The sequence below is a fragment of the Panthera tigris genome, chromosome A1 (genome assembly GCF_018350195.1).
Source record: "Panthera tigris isolate Pti1 chromosome A1, P.tigris_Pti1_mat1.1, whole genome shotgun sequence".
Taxonomy (NCBI): Eukaryota; Metazoa; Chordata; class Mammalia; order Carnivora; family Felidae; genus Panthera; species Panthera tigris.
In genome coordinates, this window is record NC_056660.1 from 89804310 (window position 1) to 89825394 (window position 21085).

Sequence of the window (21085 nt, forward strand, 5' to 3'; positions counted from 1 at the left end):
GCAGTAAAGACCACTGCTGCATGTAAGAGCAAAATCCATATGGAAAGAACACAGGGTAGGGTTCCACGGGCCCCACCTGCTTCCTGCATTTGCATTACTGGCCTGGCAGCTCAGGTGGCAGTTTTTACATAGGCAAAGCTGGACTGAGCCCTCCCAGGAGTCAGGCAGTGCCTCAGTCTAGGACGGCCCAGGGGATAACATTGTTTGGAGCCATCAGAGAAGTCAGGGTCCCAAGCACTTGGCCACAAGCTGGAGGTGAAGTCATGCAGTCATTCAACAGGAAGCAGTGGAGGGGGCCACTCTGGGGACAGGGCCGGGGTCCGTGCAGCCCCAGTGTGGGGAGAGCAAGCTCGATGCACGGGGGACGGGTGAGGGAGCCATGGAGGATGCTGGAGCTGGGCCTGGAGGGAGGAGCTGTGTCTTGGAGGGAGAGCCCCTCAGCACTCTGGATGCCCCGTGGAGTCCCGTCAGACCCCCTCCCCCGCAGCCCGTCATGGTGGTGGGCTCTACGGGCTCTGCCGAGGACGCGCAGAGACCCTGAACTCTCTGGCTGCAGACTACCCAGCATCAAGCGGCTCCACCGTGAACTGGGTTGAGAGAATGTTGATGAGGGACTGGCCTAGTGACGGGGTGGGGCGTGTCACCACTAAGGCTCAGATGCCTTGTCCCCAGCCGGCCAAGAAGAAGCAGAGGGCCCAGGTGGTGGAGTTCTTCATTGACGTGGCCCGTGAATGCTTCAACATTGGCAACTTCAACTCTCTGATGGCCATTATCTGTGAGTAGGCCAGCCAGCCCGGGCCCCGTGGGAGCGCCCCCAGAGGCACTTGCAGACAGGCCAGGGGTGGGGTGCGGGGGGGGAAACCAGGGCCCTCCTCTGAGCAAGGTTGGTGCTGCTGAGCCCATACTCCCCTGCCCCAGAGGTCCTGGAGACTTGACCCCCCCCCCTTTGAGGCCTTCCTTGCCAGGGTGTTTGGTGAGGGCTGGACAGTGTGTCCCCAGAACCAGGGACAGCAGGGGCCCAAAGCAGACCCTGGTCATGGTGTGGGGCCAGTTTGGCGGGTACTGGGACAGGGGCCTGCACACATGGGCCGGTTCGCCCAGACACAGTGTCCCCAGCACCCATACACCACCATCGGGCCGTCTGCAGAGGCCTCAGCCTTGGTTCAGGTGGCCAGCTGGGGCCACCCCCCAGGCCTCCCGCCCTAGGGAATTAAGCAGACTGTGCAGCCCAGAGACGCTCCCCTAGCTCGACCCTCCCTCTTCCAGCCGGCATGAACATGAGCCCTGTCTCCAGGCTGAAGAAGACCTGGGCCAAAGTGAAGACAGCCAAGTTTTTCATCCTTGAGGTAAGCAAGGCTGCCGGGCTGCCGGCTGGAACTGGCCGACCCTGGGATGCAGCTCCCCCACATGCTTCCCTGTCTCCTTCCAGCACCAGATGGACCCGACAGGGAATTTCTGCAACTACAGGACAGCCCTGCGGGGGGCAGCCCACCGCTCCCTGACTGCCCACAGCAGCCGGGAGAAGGTAGGTCAGAGGCTTGCCTGGCCTTGAGAGCTCCTCCCTACTCCTTCCTACTCCCTACCTTGGCCTAGATGGGCTGTATCAGAGAGCCTCTATGCCAACTCCAACGTCACTGGGTCCAAACCCCTGCCCTTCTACAGCATCTGTATAGGCAGCCATGTTCCTTCTTTGCCTCCAATTTGGGCAACTCACCACCTTACAGAACAGATCAGCCCATGCTCACGCAGCTCTAGCTGGTAGGAAGTGTTCCCTTATGGGGCTGGGGTTGTCCTCTCTGGAGGACCAGGCAGAATGAGGCTGCTCCCTCTTCTACCCACCAGTCCTTCGGCGCCCCCGGGTCCCCTTCCCCTCCCTCCTAAGTCAACAACCCAGTTCTGCCCCGCCATACTCGGTCTCCAGTCCACTCCCCACTTGGATCTCTTTGGTCCCTGAACAGTGTGACTTGTCAGAGTCCCTTCTGTTTCAGATCAAATTGTTTACAAGTACATAGGGTCTTACACCTCCTTACTCTAAACGCAATACCTTCATTGATATAGCTTCAGATCACATTCACGGTTTTGGCAATGACTGAACCAAGCTTCTCGCTCACTAGAACTGCCTTTTCACAGGCTCTGCTCTTATACATTTGCATTTGGGGGCCTCGCTGACCCTGATCAATTGTATTTGTCTCCCAAATTCTCCTGGTGGCCTCCAATACAAGAAACTGGGCCCTTGGATTGCGGGGAACCTCTGGCTTAAAACCTGTCACCAGCCCGATGATTAGAGTTATCATATCCATGGGGAAGAAACACCAAGACCTTTTCTGCCTGATCTCCTGGCAGGAATATTGGCAGAATTAGGTCTCTGCCGTGTTTGTGGAGGTCTGTTTCCAGTTTGAGAACAAGTTGCTGTTCTTGAAATTCAAAGTCCCTGTGGAATTAGATGAGATGGCTACCAAGGTTTAAGTCTGGGGAGCAGGCCAAGACCTGCACATTTGTGCCACCCAGCCGGCCCTCCCAGGGTGGGTGTTCACAGACCCTGGCCCCACTGATGGCTATGTCCTATCCAGCTGGCCTTTCCTATTCAGGCTGTGAGCCCTTCAGCAGCTCTGGGTCTGAGGAGGGCTGATGCCAGGGAGCAGCATTCAGTGAGACAGAACCTCAAAATCCCGGGCAAGTGAACCTGTCCGCCAGGAGCCAGGAAGCTGCAAAACCAGAGTGGCAGGGACAGAGACCTTGCTTCACTGAACACTTACCACGTGAGGACTACTTGACTCTGTCTCTCCCTTCCATTCAATTCTGATGACTACTTACCGGGTGGATTCTAGCAGTGCCATTTCCCAGATTAGAAGACTGAGTCTCAGAGAGGAGACCTCACTTGTCCAGTCTCACAGCAAGTAGGTGGCAAAACCAGGAGTCAGCCTCTCCAGCGTACCACCAGGCCTCGTCCTATTCCCAGAGCGCAGGTGCTGTGTGGCAGTCACAGAGGTCCTCGCCTGTGGCCCAGGAGTGGGACTGTGGAGTGGGGGCAGATAGAGTTGGCTGCCACCTTTGGTCCAAGATGTCAATTATGGCACTGGCACTCTGCATTATTTTTCTTCCATCCGTGATCACCAGGTGGCTGTGGGGTGGACTGTGATGTCCCATTCCTGCACGCTGAGCCCCCTTCCAGCTCTGGGGTACAGGGGCTCGAGGTGGGTGATTTACAGAGCTGTGCCTTTCATTTTTCTGCATTCTCCTCTAACGTCCAAAGAGATATAGATCATCGGCTGGGCCCACAGAAGGTGCTTCATAAATGGATAGAAGACTGGAAGATGGATGGATGAATGGTTGGTTGGATGGATGGAGGGACAGATAGAAGGAAGGAAGGAAGGAAGGAAGGAAGAATATTTGCTGATGCTCTCGCAGTTCCTCACTGCTACAGCTGAAATTTTGAGGCCAGGAGGTCTCAGTGGTCATGGCATCCTATGCTTTCTTCTTATCTATAGCTAGTTCCTATCTGCCCCTCTTTCTCCCCATCTCTGTGATGGGGCCCACTCCACACAGGATTCTTTGGCTGACCCCCTGATGCCACCGCTTAGCTCCAGAAAACAACATCAGTGGGTTACAGTCAACCCATGGGGGCAGGAAGACCGGCCAGGATGCTAAAGCCTGATAGGATGGTAGTCTGAGCCCATGTGGGCAGGCAGAAATGGTGAGAAGTTCTCAGAAAATGCTGCCTCTTTGAGGACCAGTTCCAATGTCCACCCTCTAGGAAGCCTGCACTGAGTCCCTGAGGACCACTGCCCTTAATCCCGTCCCTGTCCTGGAACATTTCAGGCACATTACAACCCAACGCAGCCATCATGCCCCAACCCTGGGCCTGGGGCTCAGCACTGTGGTGGGCATAGGGAGATGCACAGAGACTGCTCTCCCTCCTGGCACAGTGAGAAAGCAGGCAGGACAGGGGCTAGTCCTTCCTGAGCTACTTACTGCTGTGTGAGCTTGTGTGAGTTGCTTAACCTCTCTGGGTCTCGACTTCCTTGTCTGTAAGTTAGGGTAATAGAACCCTGCATCTCGGAACTTGCTGAGATGAAACTCGATCCCCATGCATGTATAGCTTGGCACAATGGAGCACTCAGGCCGGCCACCAATGCCCCTGTGACAGGGCATGAGTGGAGGGCTCTTTAGGGGCTCAAATGGGAATTAAACCCAGCCTATAGATAGCAAAGACTTCAGGGAAAAGGCTCCACTACACTGGATGTGTCTGACATACCGTCACTCTTCTCCAAGCCCCAGCACCTAGCACAGTGAAGACCTGAGCAAATGTCTGAGGAGTTGACATAAATCTAAGGTGACCAGTTTGTCCCAGTTTCCCTGGGATGGCTCCACTTTTAGCACTGAAACTGTATCTCATGTAACCCCTCAGCCCTGGACAAACCAGGCAATTCATCTCCCTGCTAAATCTGGCTCTGGTCCCAGCCTCAGCATTCACTCACTGGGTGACCTTGGGCCAGGCCCTGCCACTGTGTGGGCCTCAGTTTCCCATCTTCCTTGACCCACTGAGCCATCCATGCATCCGTACTGTGCAGAGTGGTCATACCCAGGTCCTGATCTCAAAGCCTTTATCAACTTAGATAAGGGGTTAGCCAGAAATGTCAGGCCCTGGCGCCTGGTCCCAAGGGTGATGGGCTGAAGGCCACTCCTGGCCGGACTGGCAGCACATGCCCAGCTCTGGAGCCTGAGGGCACAGCAGGCGTGTTAGTTCCCTAGGAACTGGCTTAGAACAACAGAAATGTTGGGGCGCCTGGGTGGTGCAGTCGGTTCAGCATCTGACTTGATCTCAGCTCAGGTCTTGATTTTGGGGTCATGAGTTCAAGCCCTTGTGTTGGGCTCCGCACTGGGTGTGAAGCCTACTTAAAAATGAAAAAAGAACAGGGGCACCTGAGTGGCTTAGTTGGTTGGGTGTCCAACTTCGGTTCAGGTCAGGATCTCACGGCTCATGAGTTCCAGCCCCGCGTTGGCCTCTGTGCTGACAGCTCAGAGCCTGGAGCCTGCTTCGGATTCTGTCTCCGCCTGTCTCTGTACCTTTCCCACTTACGGTCTGTCTCTCTTTCTCAAAAACATAAACATTTATAAATGTTATATATAAATTTATAAACATTAAAAAATTATAAAAAGAAAAGAACAGAAATGTATTGTCTCCCCATTCTAGAGGCCACATGCCAAAATCAAGGTAGTCTGTCTGGGTCGTGCTCCCTCCAAAGGGGGCATCCTTCTTTGCCTTTCCCAGCTTCTGATGGCCCTGGGTGTTCCTTGGCCAGTGGCCAAATCACTCCCATCTCTGCCTCTGTCTTCACATGGCTATCCTTCCTGTGTGTGTCCAAATTTCCCTCTTTTCACAAGGACGTCAGTCACTGGAGGAGAGCTCATTCTATCCGGTATGACCTCCTCTTAACCCGATTCCATCTGCAAAGACTATCTCCAAATTAGGTCCCATTCACAGGCACCAGGGTTTAGGACTCAAATGTATCTTTTGGGGGGACACAGTCCAACCCACCGCAGCAGCGTGCACCCAGCCAGCTCCCCTCGGGTCGCCAGAGCTGTCAGCAGTGGGTGTCCCTTCCCTAGGGGCCAGGAGTTGGCATGTGCAGAGCAGGGAGGGAGAAATGAGACATCCAGGCAGTGATACGCAGAGACCCCCGCCCTACTCAGGCCGGGCTCCAAAGTCTGTTCCTTCAGGCATCAAGAAAGGCATAAAATGACAAATCATGAAATATATATTTTAAAAAGTAGGCTGCAGAATTTCACAACAGGTGACTCACTTTCCATACATATCTCATGGTGGGCTCTGCATGCACCTGAAGTCCTCCTGGCACACTTGAACCAGGTGGTCTGCAGATCCCTGGATGGTGGAGGGTCGAGGGGAACTGCCACCAGCCTCTCCCCGCGGAGAGTGGAAGAAATGTTCAAAAGGCATGAGGACCATGCATCTTTCATTCAGCCCCAACACGGAGAGGCGGTGTGGGGGGGGGGTGCCGTATACAGTAGGTGCTCAGTCAGCACTGGAGTCTGATGGGGCCTGGGAAGAAAGAGTCTGGTGCTAGGGTAAAGGGGCCTGTGCTTCCTGCCGACTGAGGGCTGACCTGTACCCTCTCTCTTCCAGATCGTCATTCCCTTCTTCAGCCTGCTCATCAAGGACATCTACTTCCTGAACGAGGGCTGTGCCAACCGCCTCCCCAATGGACATGTCAACTTTGAGGTAGAGTCCAGGGGCCCCCGACAATCAAAGCCCCCAGGGCAGGGGCACCAGACGAACTGGGGACGGTTCACAAGACATCACGGTGGGATTATCAGGGTCTCCCCACCCCACCCCTTCCACAGGAGACTGAGGCTCATGCAGGCACTGATCCCCCACTGCCCGCCACAGGTGAGGCAGACTCATTTTCAGCCCTCGAAGAGCACAAGGCTGTGAGAAAGCCCCACGGACCCACAGTGACAATGGGTGAGATGCTGTGACCCGCACAGGGCACAGGGCATGTGTCAGGGAAGGCCTCCCTGAGCACAGGAGGAGGTGGGCAAGCAGTGTGGGCAGAGAAGGAAAGATTTCTACTCCCTCTGCAGACACTCACTGCCATCAGCTCAAGTGTCCCCCTCCTCCAGGAAGCTCCCCTTGACCTCCCAGACAGAGGGTGGCCCAGCCCATACTCAGTGGACTGGGCATTCCTTGGTCACAGCTCTCCAGTCCCTGAGCTCCTTAGAAGCAAAGGCAGGCTGACCCCCCCCACACACACATGGGACCACCCAGCACACATATCTTGGAGTGGCTGGTGGGGTAGGCATGGTGGGAGCTGAGGCCCAGGAGCCCTGAGAGCCCTGGGCAGTGACAGCAAGTGGTCACTGAGTCAGATAGACAAAGCCAGCCATGCAGCAGTGACAACCCCCGAATCTGCAAGAAGGAGGAGACTCTTCTCCCTAGGAAGGCTGGCCCACACTCGTGCTGGCCCCACCCAGCCTCCAACACCAAGGGACAGTCAGTCCTGGGCTGGCCCCTGCGCTATCTGAGCCCCAGTCTCTCCCTCTCTAAAACAGGGCTTTGGCACAGAGCCCACCAAGGGCTCTGTGGGGAGAGCATCCCCTGCTGGTGGGTCCCCCACCCAACGCCTGGGCCCTCTGGCCTGGAGCTGCCTCTGCTCTGGGGCCTCACACAGACTCCCCGGCAGACTTTCCTGTGCTGCCTGCTGGCCTGGTTAGCCCTGAGAACCTGTGTAGCAGGGAGAAGTCCAGTCCAGCAGGGAGCCTGGGCGCCGCATCCCCAGGACAGTCTGGACTGGAAGTGACATGGAGGAGGCTGGCCTTGGGTTAAATTAACAGAGGGGCCCGGGAGCCCAAGATCACACTTTCCAGAAGACCCCACACATACCAGCTGTGGAAAGCCCTGTATTGCACTCTTCTTAAACTGGTCCTCAGACCTGAGACGGAGGGAGGAAAGGCAAGACTGTAAAGTGCTTCTGAGGCCCCAGATTTGGGGCAGGGGCAGTGGGGGCTGGAGCCAGCCACCAGGACTGATGAAAGATGCCATAGAGGGTCGTTCCCACCCGGTCATGACTTTATGCTGGCAGTTTATTTAAAAGCCTTCTTTAAGTCAGCACAGATTTTTTTTTTAATTTAAATAAATGTATTTAAATTTTACTTAAATAAAATTCTGCTTTAAGTGGATCCACTTAAATCTTCCTTAAATACATTTATTTAAATTTATTTGCATCATTCTCTAGATAAACAAACTCAGGGATAATCATGAAAAAGAATGAAACTAGAGTAATACTCGCCTCTCACTGGATGTGCTGCCTGCCGATGACCTGGCCCTAGATGCTCTCTCTCCCCAGATTCCACAGAGGGAATGAAGAGATGTGGCGAACACCCAGGTTTCCTAATGGGGGGTCTGTCATTTACTGCCCAGTGCTCTGCCTTGCCCTGCCCAGGAGTGGGCCCCCAGGGACAGATGAGTGAGACTGGCCCGCTCTCACAGGTGACCTCCAGGCACTGAGGCGTGGAGGCGGGGTAAGGGGCTCCCATTTGTGTTTCAATGACCCTGGCAGAAATTTCTGGAGCTGGCCAAGCAGGTTGGAGAGTTCATCACGTGGAAACAAGTGGAATGTCCCTTTGAGCAAGACCCCAGCATCACCCACTACCTGCACACCGCCCCCATCTTCAGCGAGGATGGTAAGGTGACCCTATGGCCTCTGTCACCCCCAGCTCTGGGACTCTGGGGTGGTCTCCTAGTCACATCTCCATATGGGGCCCCTGCTGCGAGCAGGATGCATCATGCCCATGTTTGTTGGATGTGAAAGGGAGCAGAGAAGGCTGAGCACCAGTCAGGGCCTGAGGAGCTGCAGGCTGGGGACCTCCAGGGTCCCCAGGGCCAGGCTTCCCCTTGGACACAGTATGGTTGCTGCTGGACATCATAAATTGAAACCATCGGTCCCACACACTTTCCTCATTGGTAAAATAAGCAAGATGGTGAGAACTACCCTCCCCGTGCTCACATAGGGAAGGCAGAGCCCTGGGCTCCCCATGGGTCTTTCCACAGCTGGGGGTGTGTGCATGTTTGTGTGAGTGCGTGCATGCCTGTGTGTGTGTGTGTGTGTGTGTGTGTGATGAGGCATCTTTTCTCCAGAGTGCCATTAATGTCTGTGCCCTCCAGTAAATCAGCATTCCCATCTGATCATTTATCAAATGTGACAAATTTGCTTGTGAATTTTCTAAGCAAGCATACTCCAGGAAGAGAAAGTGCTGGAAGCAAGTGGCCATTTGGTCCTGAGTTGATCATCTCAGGGGAGGCAATGTGGCCCCATGGTCAGCTGCTTCCTGGATCCAAGACCCTCAACCTACCCCAGGAGGTCCCCACTGAGCACAACAAGCATTTAAAAAATTTTTTTAATGTTTATTTTTTTTTTAATTTTTTTTAACATTTATTTATTTTTGAGACAGAGAGACAGAGCATGAACGGGGGAGGGTCAGAGAGAGAGGGAGACACAGAATCTGAAACAGGCTCCGGGCTCCGAGCTGTCAGCACAGAGCCCGATGCGGGGCTCGAACTCAAGGACCGCGAGATCGTAACCTGAGCCGAAGTCGGCCGCTCAACCGACTGAGCCACCCAGGCGCCCCAATGTTTATTTATTTTTGAGAGATAGAGAGACAGAGCGTGAGCAGGGGAGGGGCAGAGAGAGAGAGAGATAGAGAATCCGAAGTAGGTTCCAGGCTCTGAGCTGTCAGTACAGAGCCCAATGCGGGGCTTGAACCCACAAACCACAAGATCATTACCTGAGCTGAAGTCAGACGCTAAACCAACTGAGCCACCCAGGCGTCCCCACAGCAAGCATTTTATAAAGGGACCCACACCCGTGCCTGGGAGAACATGTTCTGCCAAAAACAAAAACTTAGGAGAAAGGAGTTTTTAATGATTTTGCTTTTAATTGTTAATACTTTCAAGTTTGCCATTTTATATGTTATGTTTTGGAGCCATTAACTTTTGGGGGTGGGTTGGGGGGAGGGGAGTGTTCACCTGAAACAGTTATCCCTACCTGTAACAAGAAGTTCAGCAGCCTGATGGATAAGCCAGCCTGGGCTGTTCCCACCCCAGCAAGCTGTGTGACTCTAGGCAGGTGCTTCACCCTCTCTAAGCCTCACCTGCTGCATCTAAGTGGCTCAAAGCAACACTGATTTATTCTCTTAGAGTCCAAAGTCAGTTCCACTGGGCTGAAATCATGGTGTCAACAGAGCTGGTTATTTCTGGAGGCTCTGAGGGGAAGACTGTTCCCTGTCCTGTTATGACTTCTAGTGGCCACCCATATTCCTTGGCACATGACCCCCTTCCTCCATCTTCAAAGCACATCATTTGAACCTCTGCTTCCACCATCACATCATCTTCTCTCTTGTGGTCAAGTCTCCTCTGTCTCGCTCTTAGAAGGACACTTGCAGTGTCATTTAGGGCCCTGCTGGATAATCCAGGATAATCCCCCCATCTCCACATCCTTAACTTAATCTTATCTGCTGAGTCCCTTTTGGCCACAGAAGCTAACATATTCACATGTCCCGGGGAGTAGGATCTGGATATCTCTGGGGGCCATTATTTAACCTACTAGTTACTATGATAACTGTTGTCATTAACCAATAGAACTTGTGCAGTAATGTGTCAAAAGCGTATTAGGAAAGGGGTGGGAGAGCCTGGGGGCAGGGAGAGGAGTGAGAGAAGGGCATTTCTCTTCTCTCTCTCTTTCTCTCTCTCTCTTTTTTTTTTTTTTTTTTTGAGAGAGAGCATGAACAAGGGAGGGGCAGAGGGAGAGAGAATCTTAAGTAGGCTCCATGCCCAGTGTAAAGCCCATTGTGGGGCTCCATCTCATAACTGTGAGATCATGACCTGAGCTGAAATCAAGAGTTGGACGCTTAACCGACTAAGCCACCCAAGTGTCCCAAGAGAAGGGCATTTCATTCACTCCTTCAGCCAATGGTATCTCTAGAGAACGTGCTGTGTGTGAGGCAGTGATTTAGCCATGAACATACAGCAAAAAAACTTAGCCCTTCTGAAGTGCCCTTAGAAAGGAGCACCTTCCAAGTCACCTGGGTGACTCAGTCAGTTAAGCATCCAACTCTGGATTTCAGCTCAGGTAATGATCTCACGGTTCATGGGATTGAGCCCTGTGTTGGGCTCTGCACTGACAGCATGGAGCCTGCTTAGGATTCTCCCTCTCTCTCTCTCTCTCTTTCCCTCTCTCTTGCCTTCCCCCACTTGCACTCTGTCTCTCTCTCTCTCTTGCTCACTCTCACTCTGTCTCTCTATTTATCTCTCTCTCTCTCTCTCTGAAAATAAATACATAAACTTTAAAAAACAAATCAAAAAAGAAAGGAGCTCCTTCCAGTGACCCTTGTTTCATCCTCTCCTTCCCCCCACCAAAAAAAAACAATAATAATAATAACTGAAGAAAGCAAGAGAAGGGACCTAAGATGTATTGAGCCCCAACTGGGTTAGTCACAGCCTCTGACAGAATCCTGACTAGCACTAAGCTCCAGGCTTCCTCTGGCAAGACCTGCCTAGCAATACAGCCAGCCTTGAGGCTCCCTGAAACAGGTGACAGTATAGAAAGTATCAGCAAAGAAACAGAAGATATAAAAAGGAGCCAAGTAGAAATTATAGAATTGAAAAATACAATAACTAAAATAAAAAACTGAGTAGATGGTCTCAACAGCAGAATGGAAAAGACAAAGCAAAGAATTGATGAGCTGGAAGATGGAACAATAGAAATTAAACAATCTGAACAACAGAGTGTCAGGGACCTGTGGGACTATAACAAAAGATCTAACACTCTTGTCATCAGAGTCTGGGAAGGAAGGGGACAAAATGGACAGGGTTGAAAAAATAATCCAAGAAGTAATAGCTGGAAAGTTCCCAGATTTGGAAAAGATAGAAACCTACAGATTCAAGAAGCCAAGTGAATTCCAAAAAGGATCAACCCAAAAAAACCCATACCAAGATACATCATAGTCACATTTCTGAGCACCAAATAAAAAGACACAAATTTTGAAAACACTGAGAAAGAAATGACACTTTACCTATAAGGGCAAAACAATTTGGATGACTAGAGTACTCATCAGAAATCATGGTGGCCAGAGGCAGTGGCATATTTTTCACATGCTGAAAGAAAATAGCTGCCCACCCAGAATTCTATATCCAGTGAAAATATCCTTCAGGAATTTACTGTACATTAATCAAAATGGAATTCTAAAAACTGTTCAAGTAACCCACAGGAAGTTGGTGCTTTGAAAAGAACTGTAACATTGCCATCCTCCAGCAAAGAACCTCTTAAAGAAAAAGAGAAGACAGAAAATGCTAATATCTAGAATGAAATGGAAGATGTCACTATAGTCTCTGTCATCATTGAAAGGCTAATAAGAAAATACTGTGAACAACTCTAGACCCATTAATTTGGCCAGTTAGACGAAATGGACCAATTCCTTGAATAGCATAAACTGCCACAAAATAGATCATTTGAATAGCCCTATAACCATTAAGGAAATTGCATTTGTAATTTTAAAACATCCCAAAAATGAAATCTCTAGGCTCAGACAGTTACACTAGAAAATTCTATTAAACATTTAAGGAAGACTTAATATGGATTCTACACAATCGTTTTCAAAAAATAGAAGAGGACAGGGCACCTGGGTGGCTCAGTCAGTTAAGCATCCAACTTCAGTTCAGGTCATGATCTCACAGTGCATGGGTTCGAGCCCTGTGTTGGGCTCTGTGCTGACAGTTTGGAGCCTGGAGCCTGCTTAGGATTCTGTGTCTCCCTCTCTCTACCCCTTGCCTGCTCACAGTCTGTCTCTCTCTCTCTCTCTCTCTCTCCCAAAAATAAATAAACAAACAAAAAAAAAAAACAGAAGAGGACGGAACTTCCCAGTTCATTTTATGAAGCCAGTATTACCCTGACACCAAAACCAGATAAAGGTAGTAAAACAAAGAAAATAAAGACCAAGATCCCTTGTGAATATAGATGCAAAAATTCCTTAACAAAATATTAGCAAAGAAAATAAAGACAGATCAGAAAGGATGAATTAACACTGTCCTTATTTATTAAAAAATGTAAAAAATCCCAAAGAATCTCCAAAACTCCTAGAACTAAGTGGGTTCAGCACAAGTTGCAGAATACAAGATAAAGACACAAAAATCTATCATATTTCTGTGTGCTAACAATGAATATGTGGACACTGAAATTAAAAATACAACACCATCACTCAATATAATCGCTCAAAAACATTAAATACTTAGGTATAAATCTAACAAAACATATCCAAGATTTGCATGCCAAAATCTACACGATGCTAATGAAAGAAATCAGAGAAGGTCTAAATAAATGGAGGGACATGACATGCAAGAATTGGAAGACTCAGCATAGCAATGATACCAATTCTCCCCAAATTTAAGTACGGATTTAATGCATTTCCTATCAAAATCCAGGATTTTCCCATCAAAAGACAGTATTTTTTTTTTTTTTTTGCAGACAAAGATACAATTATTCTAAGATAATTGTATATGGGGGTGAGCCTGGGTGGCTCAGTCAGTTGAGCATCCAACTTCAGTTCAGGTCATGATCTCATGGTTCATGAGTTCGAGCCCCATGTTGGGCTCTGTGCTGACAGCTCAGAGCCTGGAGCCTGCTTTGGATTCTGTTTCCCTCTCTCTCTGCTCCTCCCCCACTCACACTTTGTCTCTTTCTCAAAAATATATATTTTAAAAAAATTTTTTAAATGAAATGTATATGGGAAGCCATAGAAACTAGAATAGCTGAAACAATTTTGAAAAAGAAGAGTAAAATGGGGGGGATTACTCTACCCAATATTAAAGTTGATATTATACAGCTACAATAATCAAGGCAGTGTGGTAATGGTAAGACAGATACGTGGATCAATGGGACAGAATAGAGAACCCAAGAATAGACCCACACAAATGCCCAGTGACTTTTTTTAAATGTTTATTCAATTTTAAGAGAGAGAGCGTGTGCATGGGGAAAGGTAGAGAGCAAGAGGGACAGAAGATCCGAAGCGGGCTCTGAGCTGACAGCAGCAAGCCAGATGCAGGGCTGCAACTCATGAACCACAAGATCGTGACCCAAGCCGAAGTCAGACGCTCAACTGACTGAGCCACCCAGACACCCCACTGTGCCCAGGGATTTTTGAGAATGGTGTAAAAGCAATTCAGCGGAGGAAAGTGAGCCCTTGCAACAAATGGAACAGGGGCATCTCAACATCCATAAGCCAAAAAATGAACTTTGACCTCATCCTTACACCTTTTATGAAAAATTAACCCAGAATGAATCACAGACTCGAATATAAAATGTAAAACTGTATAGCTTTTAGGAAGAATAAAAGTAACAGGAAATCTTCAGGATGTAGAACTAGACAAAGGGTTTCTTATAAAACTAAATTTGCACCGCCTGTCTGACTCAGTAAATGTGCTCTCGGGCATTTATTTATCCCAGAGAAACGAATACTCATGTTCACACAAAAAACCCGCACTCCAATGATTACAGCAGCATAAATAGTTCTAGCGAAACACTGGAAGCAATGCAGGTGTCCTTCAGTGGGTGAGTGGCTAAACACACTGTGGTATATCCATGCCACGGAATAGTCTTCAGCAAGAAAAAGGAATTAAGTATTGATTCATACTACAGCTTGGATGAAACACGGAGAATCACTCGGAGTGAAAAGAGACCATCCCATATGTTACATACTGATTCGATTTATATCACATTCTTCTTTTAAAATTATGTATTTATTTTGAGAGACACAGAGACAGCAAGAGTGAGAGAAGGGCAGAGAGAGGGAGAGAGGGAGAGAGAATCCCAAGCAGGCTCTGTGCTGTCAGCATAGCGCCCCACATGGGGCTTGATCTCACAAACCACAAGATTGTGACCTGAGTGGAAATCCAGAGTTGGACGCTTAACTGACTGAGCCACCCAGGTGCCCCTATATCACATTCTTGAAATGACAAAAATCTGGACATGGAGAACCTATTAGTGGTGGCCAGGGATTAAGAAAGGGAAGCAGGTGGGCCTTAAAAGGGCAGCCTGAGGGATTCTGGTGGTGATGAGGGTGTTCTGCAAACCGTCAACATGCTGGTGGTGGTCCTGTGCTATAGTTTTGCAAATGCGAGACCATTGGTTTCTCCCAGACCACTGGGAGAAACTAGGGAAAGGGTACACCGACCTCTCTGTATTAATTAGCACATACAACTGCATGTGTACCTCCCAACAGGTTTAATTTAAGAATAAAAAGCAGGTCAGACTCTGGGTATAGGACAGGCTATTATCATAGGCCATAACTGTGTGATTTTACCTCGTTTTCTGACCAGGTCTTTATTTGGCTTCTTATGAAAGTGAGAGCCCAGAGAACCAAACAGAAAAAGAGAGGTGGAAATCTCTAAGGTGAGTCTGTGAAGACGGGAGTAAAGACTGGCATGGGGGAGAAGGTGGGTGCTTGGGGCCAGGCCAGGGCCGAGGGGCTTTGTGGATACCCAGGTCCGTGAGGAGGGGGCAGGACAGGCCAGGCTCTTAGGGGTGGGGGTGGGACTCATGCACTGGGTGGGAGGGAGGTTAGGATTGCAACCCACCCCCACCCCCACTGCCATGGCCGGAGGCTGGCCCTGCAGGCCGTCAGGATGTGTGTCCAGGTCCAGGAAACCCCAGTCCATATTCTTATGCCAGAAAGTGAGACACCACCTCCTGCTCGTTCAGCCTATTAACACGGCCCAGCGGAGGTCAGACCAAGCCTGCAGCAGTGGGCTCTGAGGACTAAGCCAAGAGGGTTGTACAGAGCCCCTCTGGGGTGGGAGTCACCTGCCTTGCAGGGACTGGCTGGAGGGAAGTATAATCACCACCCTGGGCATGTTTAAATCTGCAGATCTTCTATTTTGGGGAAGACGTGAGAAGCTCTGAGCAGGAGGAGGAGGAGGTGGAGGAGGAGGAGGGGAGGAAGTCAGCAGAAGCCTTCCGCAGCCCTGCCTCAGCCGGCCCAGCAGAAAGTGGAGGTGTTGGTGCTTCCCTGCTTTGCAAACCGTGACCCCACGGCCTGGCGCCCGCCCCAGCGACCACACGGCACAGGAGACCTTCCTCCACCTTTTGTGGAACTTCGGCCCCGGCAGGCCCAGGGGCCTCCTGACATGTGGGTGGCACATGCCTCAGGGGCCCTGCCTTCAGGATGGTGGGGGTCACATTACTGTGACCTCGGCAAGGACACGGCACGACCCCCAGAGGGCCGGGTGACTGCAGTGTCACTCTCATTGGGTGATGAGTGCCACAGGGGCTGACCCCCAGTCTGTCACCAGGTGGCCTGGGAGCCTCTACATCTCCAGCAGGCACCACGCCGCTGGCCCCTGCCATTCTGCTGATGGGCCCTACCCTGTCCCACTCCCCTGGCCCCAAGATGGGCTGGTTTCTGCAGCCCAATTCACTCCCTTTCTGGATCCTGCTGGTATCAGGGGATAGCTTTCCGGTGACAGCTGTGACACAGGTCATGGGACAGATTTGAGTCACAAAAATGACAACATGTACAGTACATTGTAAACTCTAGAATTGGTATAAACATGTTCATACACCCTGCATATCCACGTCCACACTGTGCTTTTCACTCGTGGGTCTGGCATAAACTTTTGGCAGGATGAAGGGCAGTTTCCCAGCTCGGGCCTGGGGATGCGGTGGCCATTTCCACTCTGTAGACCCCATGTTGCACTGACAGGGCCTGGTGAATGGACACCCAACAGCCCTACATGTGACCAGACACTTCTTTTATGAGGGTTGGAGGGTGGGGGTGAGATGGGGTTGATGAACCTACCATGAGACTCCTCCCATTACCCGCGCCCCCACCCCACCCCCTGCCCCAGACCCTCATACACTGAGTCACGTTTCTGTGCCAGGAAGCAGATGGGCCATGGAGCTGCTGAGCCCCCACCTGGCATGTGACCAGGTCACCCAGCCAGGAAGTCAGGGAGTATGATGTGTACCTTTCACACAGTCAGGGTCTGCTGGGCAGAGAGGGGTGTGTGTTGGAGTTCATTGACCCACCCTGGCCAGTCTCAGGCCCTGCTCAGTCCCAGACCTGGCTGTCCTGGTAGCATGGACTTGGGTCCCATCTGAGAGGGACAGGCAGAGACAATGCCACAACATTTCCAAGTGCCTCCTCTCTGGGGAATTCTGCCCAGCAAACCCCGGATGTCAGCAAGGCCACAGAAGGCATGAGAACATTAGGGTTGGGCAGGATCTGCTCTTTGCCCAGCCCAGCACACCCCCTTTTCATCCAAGACCCCAGAGAGGGCAAGTAGTGCAGGGAACAGAGCAGGGATGGGCTTCAGCCAGCAGCCAGGCTCAGGCTGCCACCCTGCCTCATGCCACATCCAGCCCCTGATGGGGCCTCAAGGAGCCCTGGCTAGAAGCACCTTGCTCCCTCACTCTCTCGCTCCCTGGTATCTCTTGGGAAACATTAGACAGGACATGCAGACATCAGCAGGGACTGTCCCTGCCTTCTGATCACACTGAGTCCTGTATCAGAGGCAGGAAGCAAGCATCACAGGAGTTAGTGGCCTCTGAGACACATGATGGCAGGTCCAGGGCTGGTGCCCATGAAGCTCAGGGAGGCCTGTTCAGGGTCCAGTGCCCACCCGAGAAGGTTGTGTCCTACCCCAGCCACGGGGAGACAGAACACTCTGGACCCCAGCCCTTGCCAATCACCCAGCTCCATCTCCTGGTTCCTGAGTGAGTTGGTGCAGGGACCTGTGAGGAAACCCCAGAATGCCAAGCTTTGGGAGAGGCCTCGGGGCCCAGGGTTCCAGCTTCTTCTCCAAACCCAGGCACCCAAATGCCTCCCCACAGCCATGCCTCCCCATAGCCAAGGCCCAGCTCAGTCCTTGCTCTCTCCTGTTCAGAAATGGCAGCAGCCTCTCCCCTACCAGGCTGCAGGGAACATGAGGAAAGGACATTGGAGAAAGCAGAACAGCACCACAGTTGCAACTCCAGCGGTTAGACAGGAGGTAAATCAAGCTTGTCGGTACAGGTAGAGGGTGGGCTGACCCTTCTGCCCCCAGGCTTGTGGTCCCAAGGCAAAAAACACTCCATTTCCTGTTTTCTGTGACCTTGTGCATGCTGTTCCCCACCTTGTCAATCTAGTCAGAATGCAGCCTCTGGGGAGGGATTCCTGACATGCAGCTCTGTCTTCATGCCTGCTCCCACCAGCCCCTCAGTGGCTCAGTGCAGAGTGGGTGTTGGGAGGATGGCAGGGAGAGGCTGGGGCTCACCCCATGCTGGGCAGGTGAGAAGGAGAAAGTCCATGACCAGCCCCACAGAAAACGCAGGGCCTGAGGAGGCTCAGGCCAAGTGTGTTTGTATCTCAGGTTCATCCAATAGGCCCTTGAACCTGCTGGGTCGAGGCCCCAGTGCAGCGAGGAGGAGGCTTTCTCTGAGAAACCTGCCTGGCAGCCCCCAAGGTGAGGATTGTGGTGGCCCTTCTCCAGGTGCAACCTCAGAACCCCAAGAGGGATGACGCCTTGCTTACAGCCTCCCAGATGGTTCCTTTGCTGCCTCCAGGACTCATGGCCCTTCCCCATAGAGACCCTTTCTGTCCTCCTGCCGACCTGGCCTCAGTCCTTACAGTTGGGTTAGATGGCCCACACGGGCTCTGAAGGGCGGGGCCTCCACCTGTGAATCGAGCGTCAGCATCATAGGTGGCACCCAAGACTGATGGCCGTGAGGCTTGGCGCAGTGCCAGGTGGGTGACACGGGCCCCCAACATGCAGCCCAGTGTTTGAAGCTGCCCAGCTCGTCCACGAGGCAGGCATCTGGGCCTTGGGGCAGCCAGCAGCCAACAGCCCCATGGTGCCCAGGAGGCCAAGGAGAGGGTACAGCCATGGTCTCTTTCTAGTGCTTTTTCCCAGAGCCCTCCAGAGAGGGCAAAGTGGGGGAGGACAAGAAGATATCCCTGACTGGGGTTTGCTTCAGAGGCCCCTGGGCCTGGCTGAGATTCAGAATCAATCACAGGGGATCCATGGGAGAGCTGAAAACCCTGACCCCACGTCACTGTATCACTGAAGATGCATCCCACTATCCCCAACCCCCCACAGTTCCTGAGGTGAGGGCGTCTCCATCATGACCAGCAACTTATTCCAGTAACTTAGCCACATATAGGCTTCTGCAGAAGCCTGGCTATCCCACCCAGCAGCCCTCCAGGGCAGGACCCCAAGATATGACCCCAGAGTGGTTCTCAAAGGCGTGGCCAAAGCTGTCCCAGAGGAACCCACAGAAAACCCCCTGTTCCCTTCCTGGGCTGCCAGCATGGCCCCTGGTCCTTTGAACTTCTCAAGCAGCCAACAGACCTCAGGCCATTGCACCCCCCCACCCCGGGCCTCCCCACACACTGCAGGGCTCACGTGAGGTTCTTAAAGAATGGGTACCCCCAAGCAATGCCCCAGTCTCTAACTCTTAGTGCTGGCACACCCACTGATGGGCCAAGGGAGCAAGAAGCCAAGTAACTCAGTCAAGAACCACAGCCAGGGAGTGCCTCAGTTGGAAGCTTCATTTCACCCAGAAACTGAAATGCTTCTGTCAAAGTGCCAAGCCCCAAGCCTGGCTCTTTACACACAGCCTAACAAACCCCCCAGGTGGGTGCTTTCACCATCCCATTTGGCAAGTGACAGAGACTCTGCCCAAGGACGATCGGCTCACAGGGATGAGGCCTGGGCTTACCAGAGTCCATCAGCCTCCAGAGCTCAGCTCCCGAGGGGGCAGAGGAGCTCCAACTAGCAGCCTAGGCTTGCTGCAAGCACAGACACAGTGACACACGTCTTTCTTCCACTCCTGCCTCTTCCTTTTATGGACAGTATAGGCCCCTGGTGCCCTTGGGGTTTCAGGAGTGACCTGGAGTATCTCATACATGTGCAAGGCAAAACCTCCCGCTGCCTCCACCTACCTCACTGCGCACACCCCTCCATGGGCCCTGTACTGGGCAAAGTCACGCATAATGCCCAGCAATAAAAGACTTCAGACCTCCTTCCCCATTATGCGGCCCGTTGTCACCAATATGCATGCTGTGAGGCTCACATCCTGTGGCATAGCATCTTCAGTGAAAATGACCCCATTTTCACTCCCCAGGACCCATGTGGGAGCCCTGGGGCTCTGGGCCAGGAGACAGATGCTTCAGGAAGACCCTGACACATGCACAAAATACCTCTCAGCCAAAACTGTGCCCTTGCCCATGGCTGAGCAGGGCACCTGACAACATCTTCCTTTGGCATCCAATCCTGGGCCTGCAGGCAAGACCAGAAAGGTGGGAAGATTAACTGGAAATGAACAGACCTGAGGCACGAGCCAGAACCCTCACTATTGACCAATGGGACCACTAAGAGAACAGTTCAGCAAAGAGTGGGGAGCAAAAATCCAGCACATCAGGGGTGGAGAGCAATGGCAGGAAAAGCCAGCAGAGGCCAGACAGTGAAAGACCCCCACAAGGCAGACCAGGAGACTGAAGTTTATACTGCAGGCTCTGGGAGCAAGGGAGCGGGGTGGGCATTGAAGGAATTTAAGGGAGCCATGTCATGGTCAATTTGATACGTCAACTTGACTAGGCCATAAGGTGCCCAGGTATCTGGTCAAACATTATTCTGGGTGTGTACCTGAGGGTGTTTCTGGATGAGATTCACACTGGAATCCGTAGACCGAGTAATATAGATTGCCCTCCCCAATGTGGGCGGGCCTCATCCAGTCAGCTGGAGGCCAGAAGAAAACAAAAGATGGAGGAGGGGAAAATTTGCTCTTTGCCTGTCTTCTGCATTTGGATTGGAATTTACACCATTGGCTCTCCTGGGTGTCCTGCTTGCACACAGCAGATCTTGGGGCTTCTCAGCCTCCAAAACTATGCGAGCTAATTCTTTTCTTTAAATGTTTATGTATTTATATATAGAGAGAGCATGCACACATAAGTGCGCACAAGAGCGGGAAAGGGGCAGAGAGAGGGAGAGAGAGAATCCCAAGCAGGCTCTGTGCCTGGGCGCAGGGCTCGATCCCACAAACCATGAGATCATGACCTGAGCTAAAATCAAGAGTCGGATGCCCAACCAACTGAGGCACCCAGGCTCCCCGTGTGAGCTAATTCTTTATAATAAATCTGTCTGTCCATCTATTTATCTGTCATTTATCATCTATCTTTCTATATATCATCTATCTATCTATCTAACTACCTATCTATCTCTCCTTTGATTTTTCTGGATACCCCAACTACTACAAGGTGGAACTTGGTCAGTTTTAGAAAGATCTCTTAGAAAGATACCTTTTAACTCAGTAATTCTACTTCTGTAACTAATCCTAAGGAAAAAATCCAAGATTAGCACAGTATTTGCGTAACAGAAAAGTAACGAATGGTTACATTATTCCTATTCCTAGGGCAGAGAGCAGGTGGATTGAGCTCCCCACCCCAGCCCATCCCAGCGCCTGGAGAGCCCCTACCTGCTGATGAGCCACTCCTGAACCTTTTCTTGGAGTCCAAGGGGGAGACTGGCACATTCACCTGG

The 21085-nt window shown here is 51.6% G+C and overlaps 1 protein-coding gene across 1 annotated transcript in view; it reads left to right on the plus strand.

Annotated features, from left to right (window-relative positions):
- RASGEF1C (RasGEF domain family member 1C) overlaps window positions 1-15475 on the plus strand; it is a 37571-nt gene extending 22096 nt beyond the window's left edge. The window contains exons 7-13 of the mRNA XM_007083074.3: window positions 673-775; window positions 1267-1346; window positions 1430-1525; window positions 6146-6241; window positions 8079-8202; window positions 14888-14960; window positions 15436-15475. Coding sequence (XP_007083136.2) covers window positions 673-775; window positions 1267-1346; window positions 1430-1525; window positions 6146-6241; window positions 8079-8202; window positions 14888-14960; window positions 15436-15460 — 597 coding nt within the window. The 3' untranslated portion in view covers window positions 15461-15475. The remainder of the gene's footprint in view (window positions 1-672; window positions 776-1266; window positions 1347-1429; window positions 1526-6145; window positions 6242-8078; window positions 8203-14887; window positions 14961-15435) is intronic.
- The last annotated feature ends 5610 nt before the right edge of the window (window positions 15476-21085 follow it).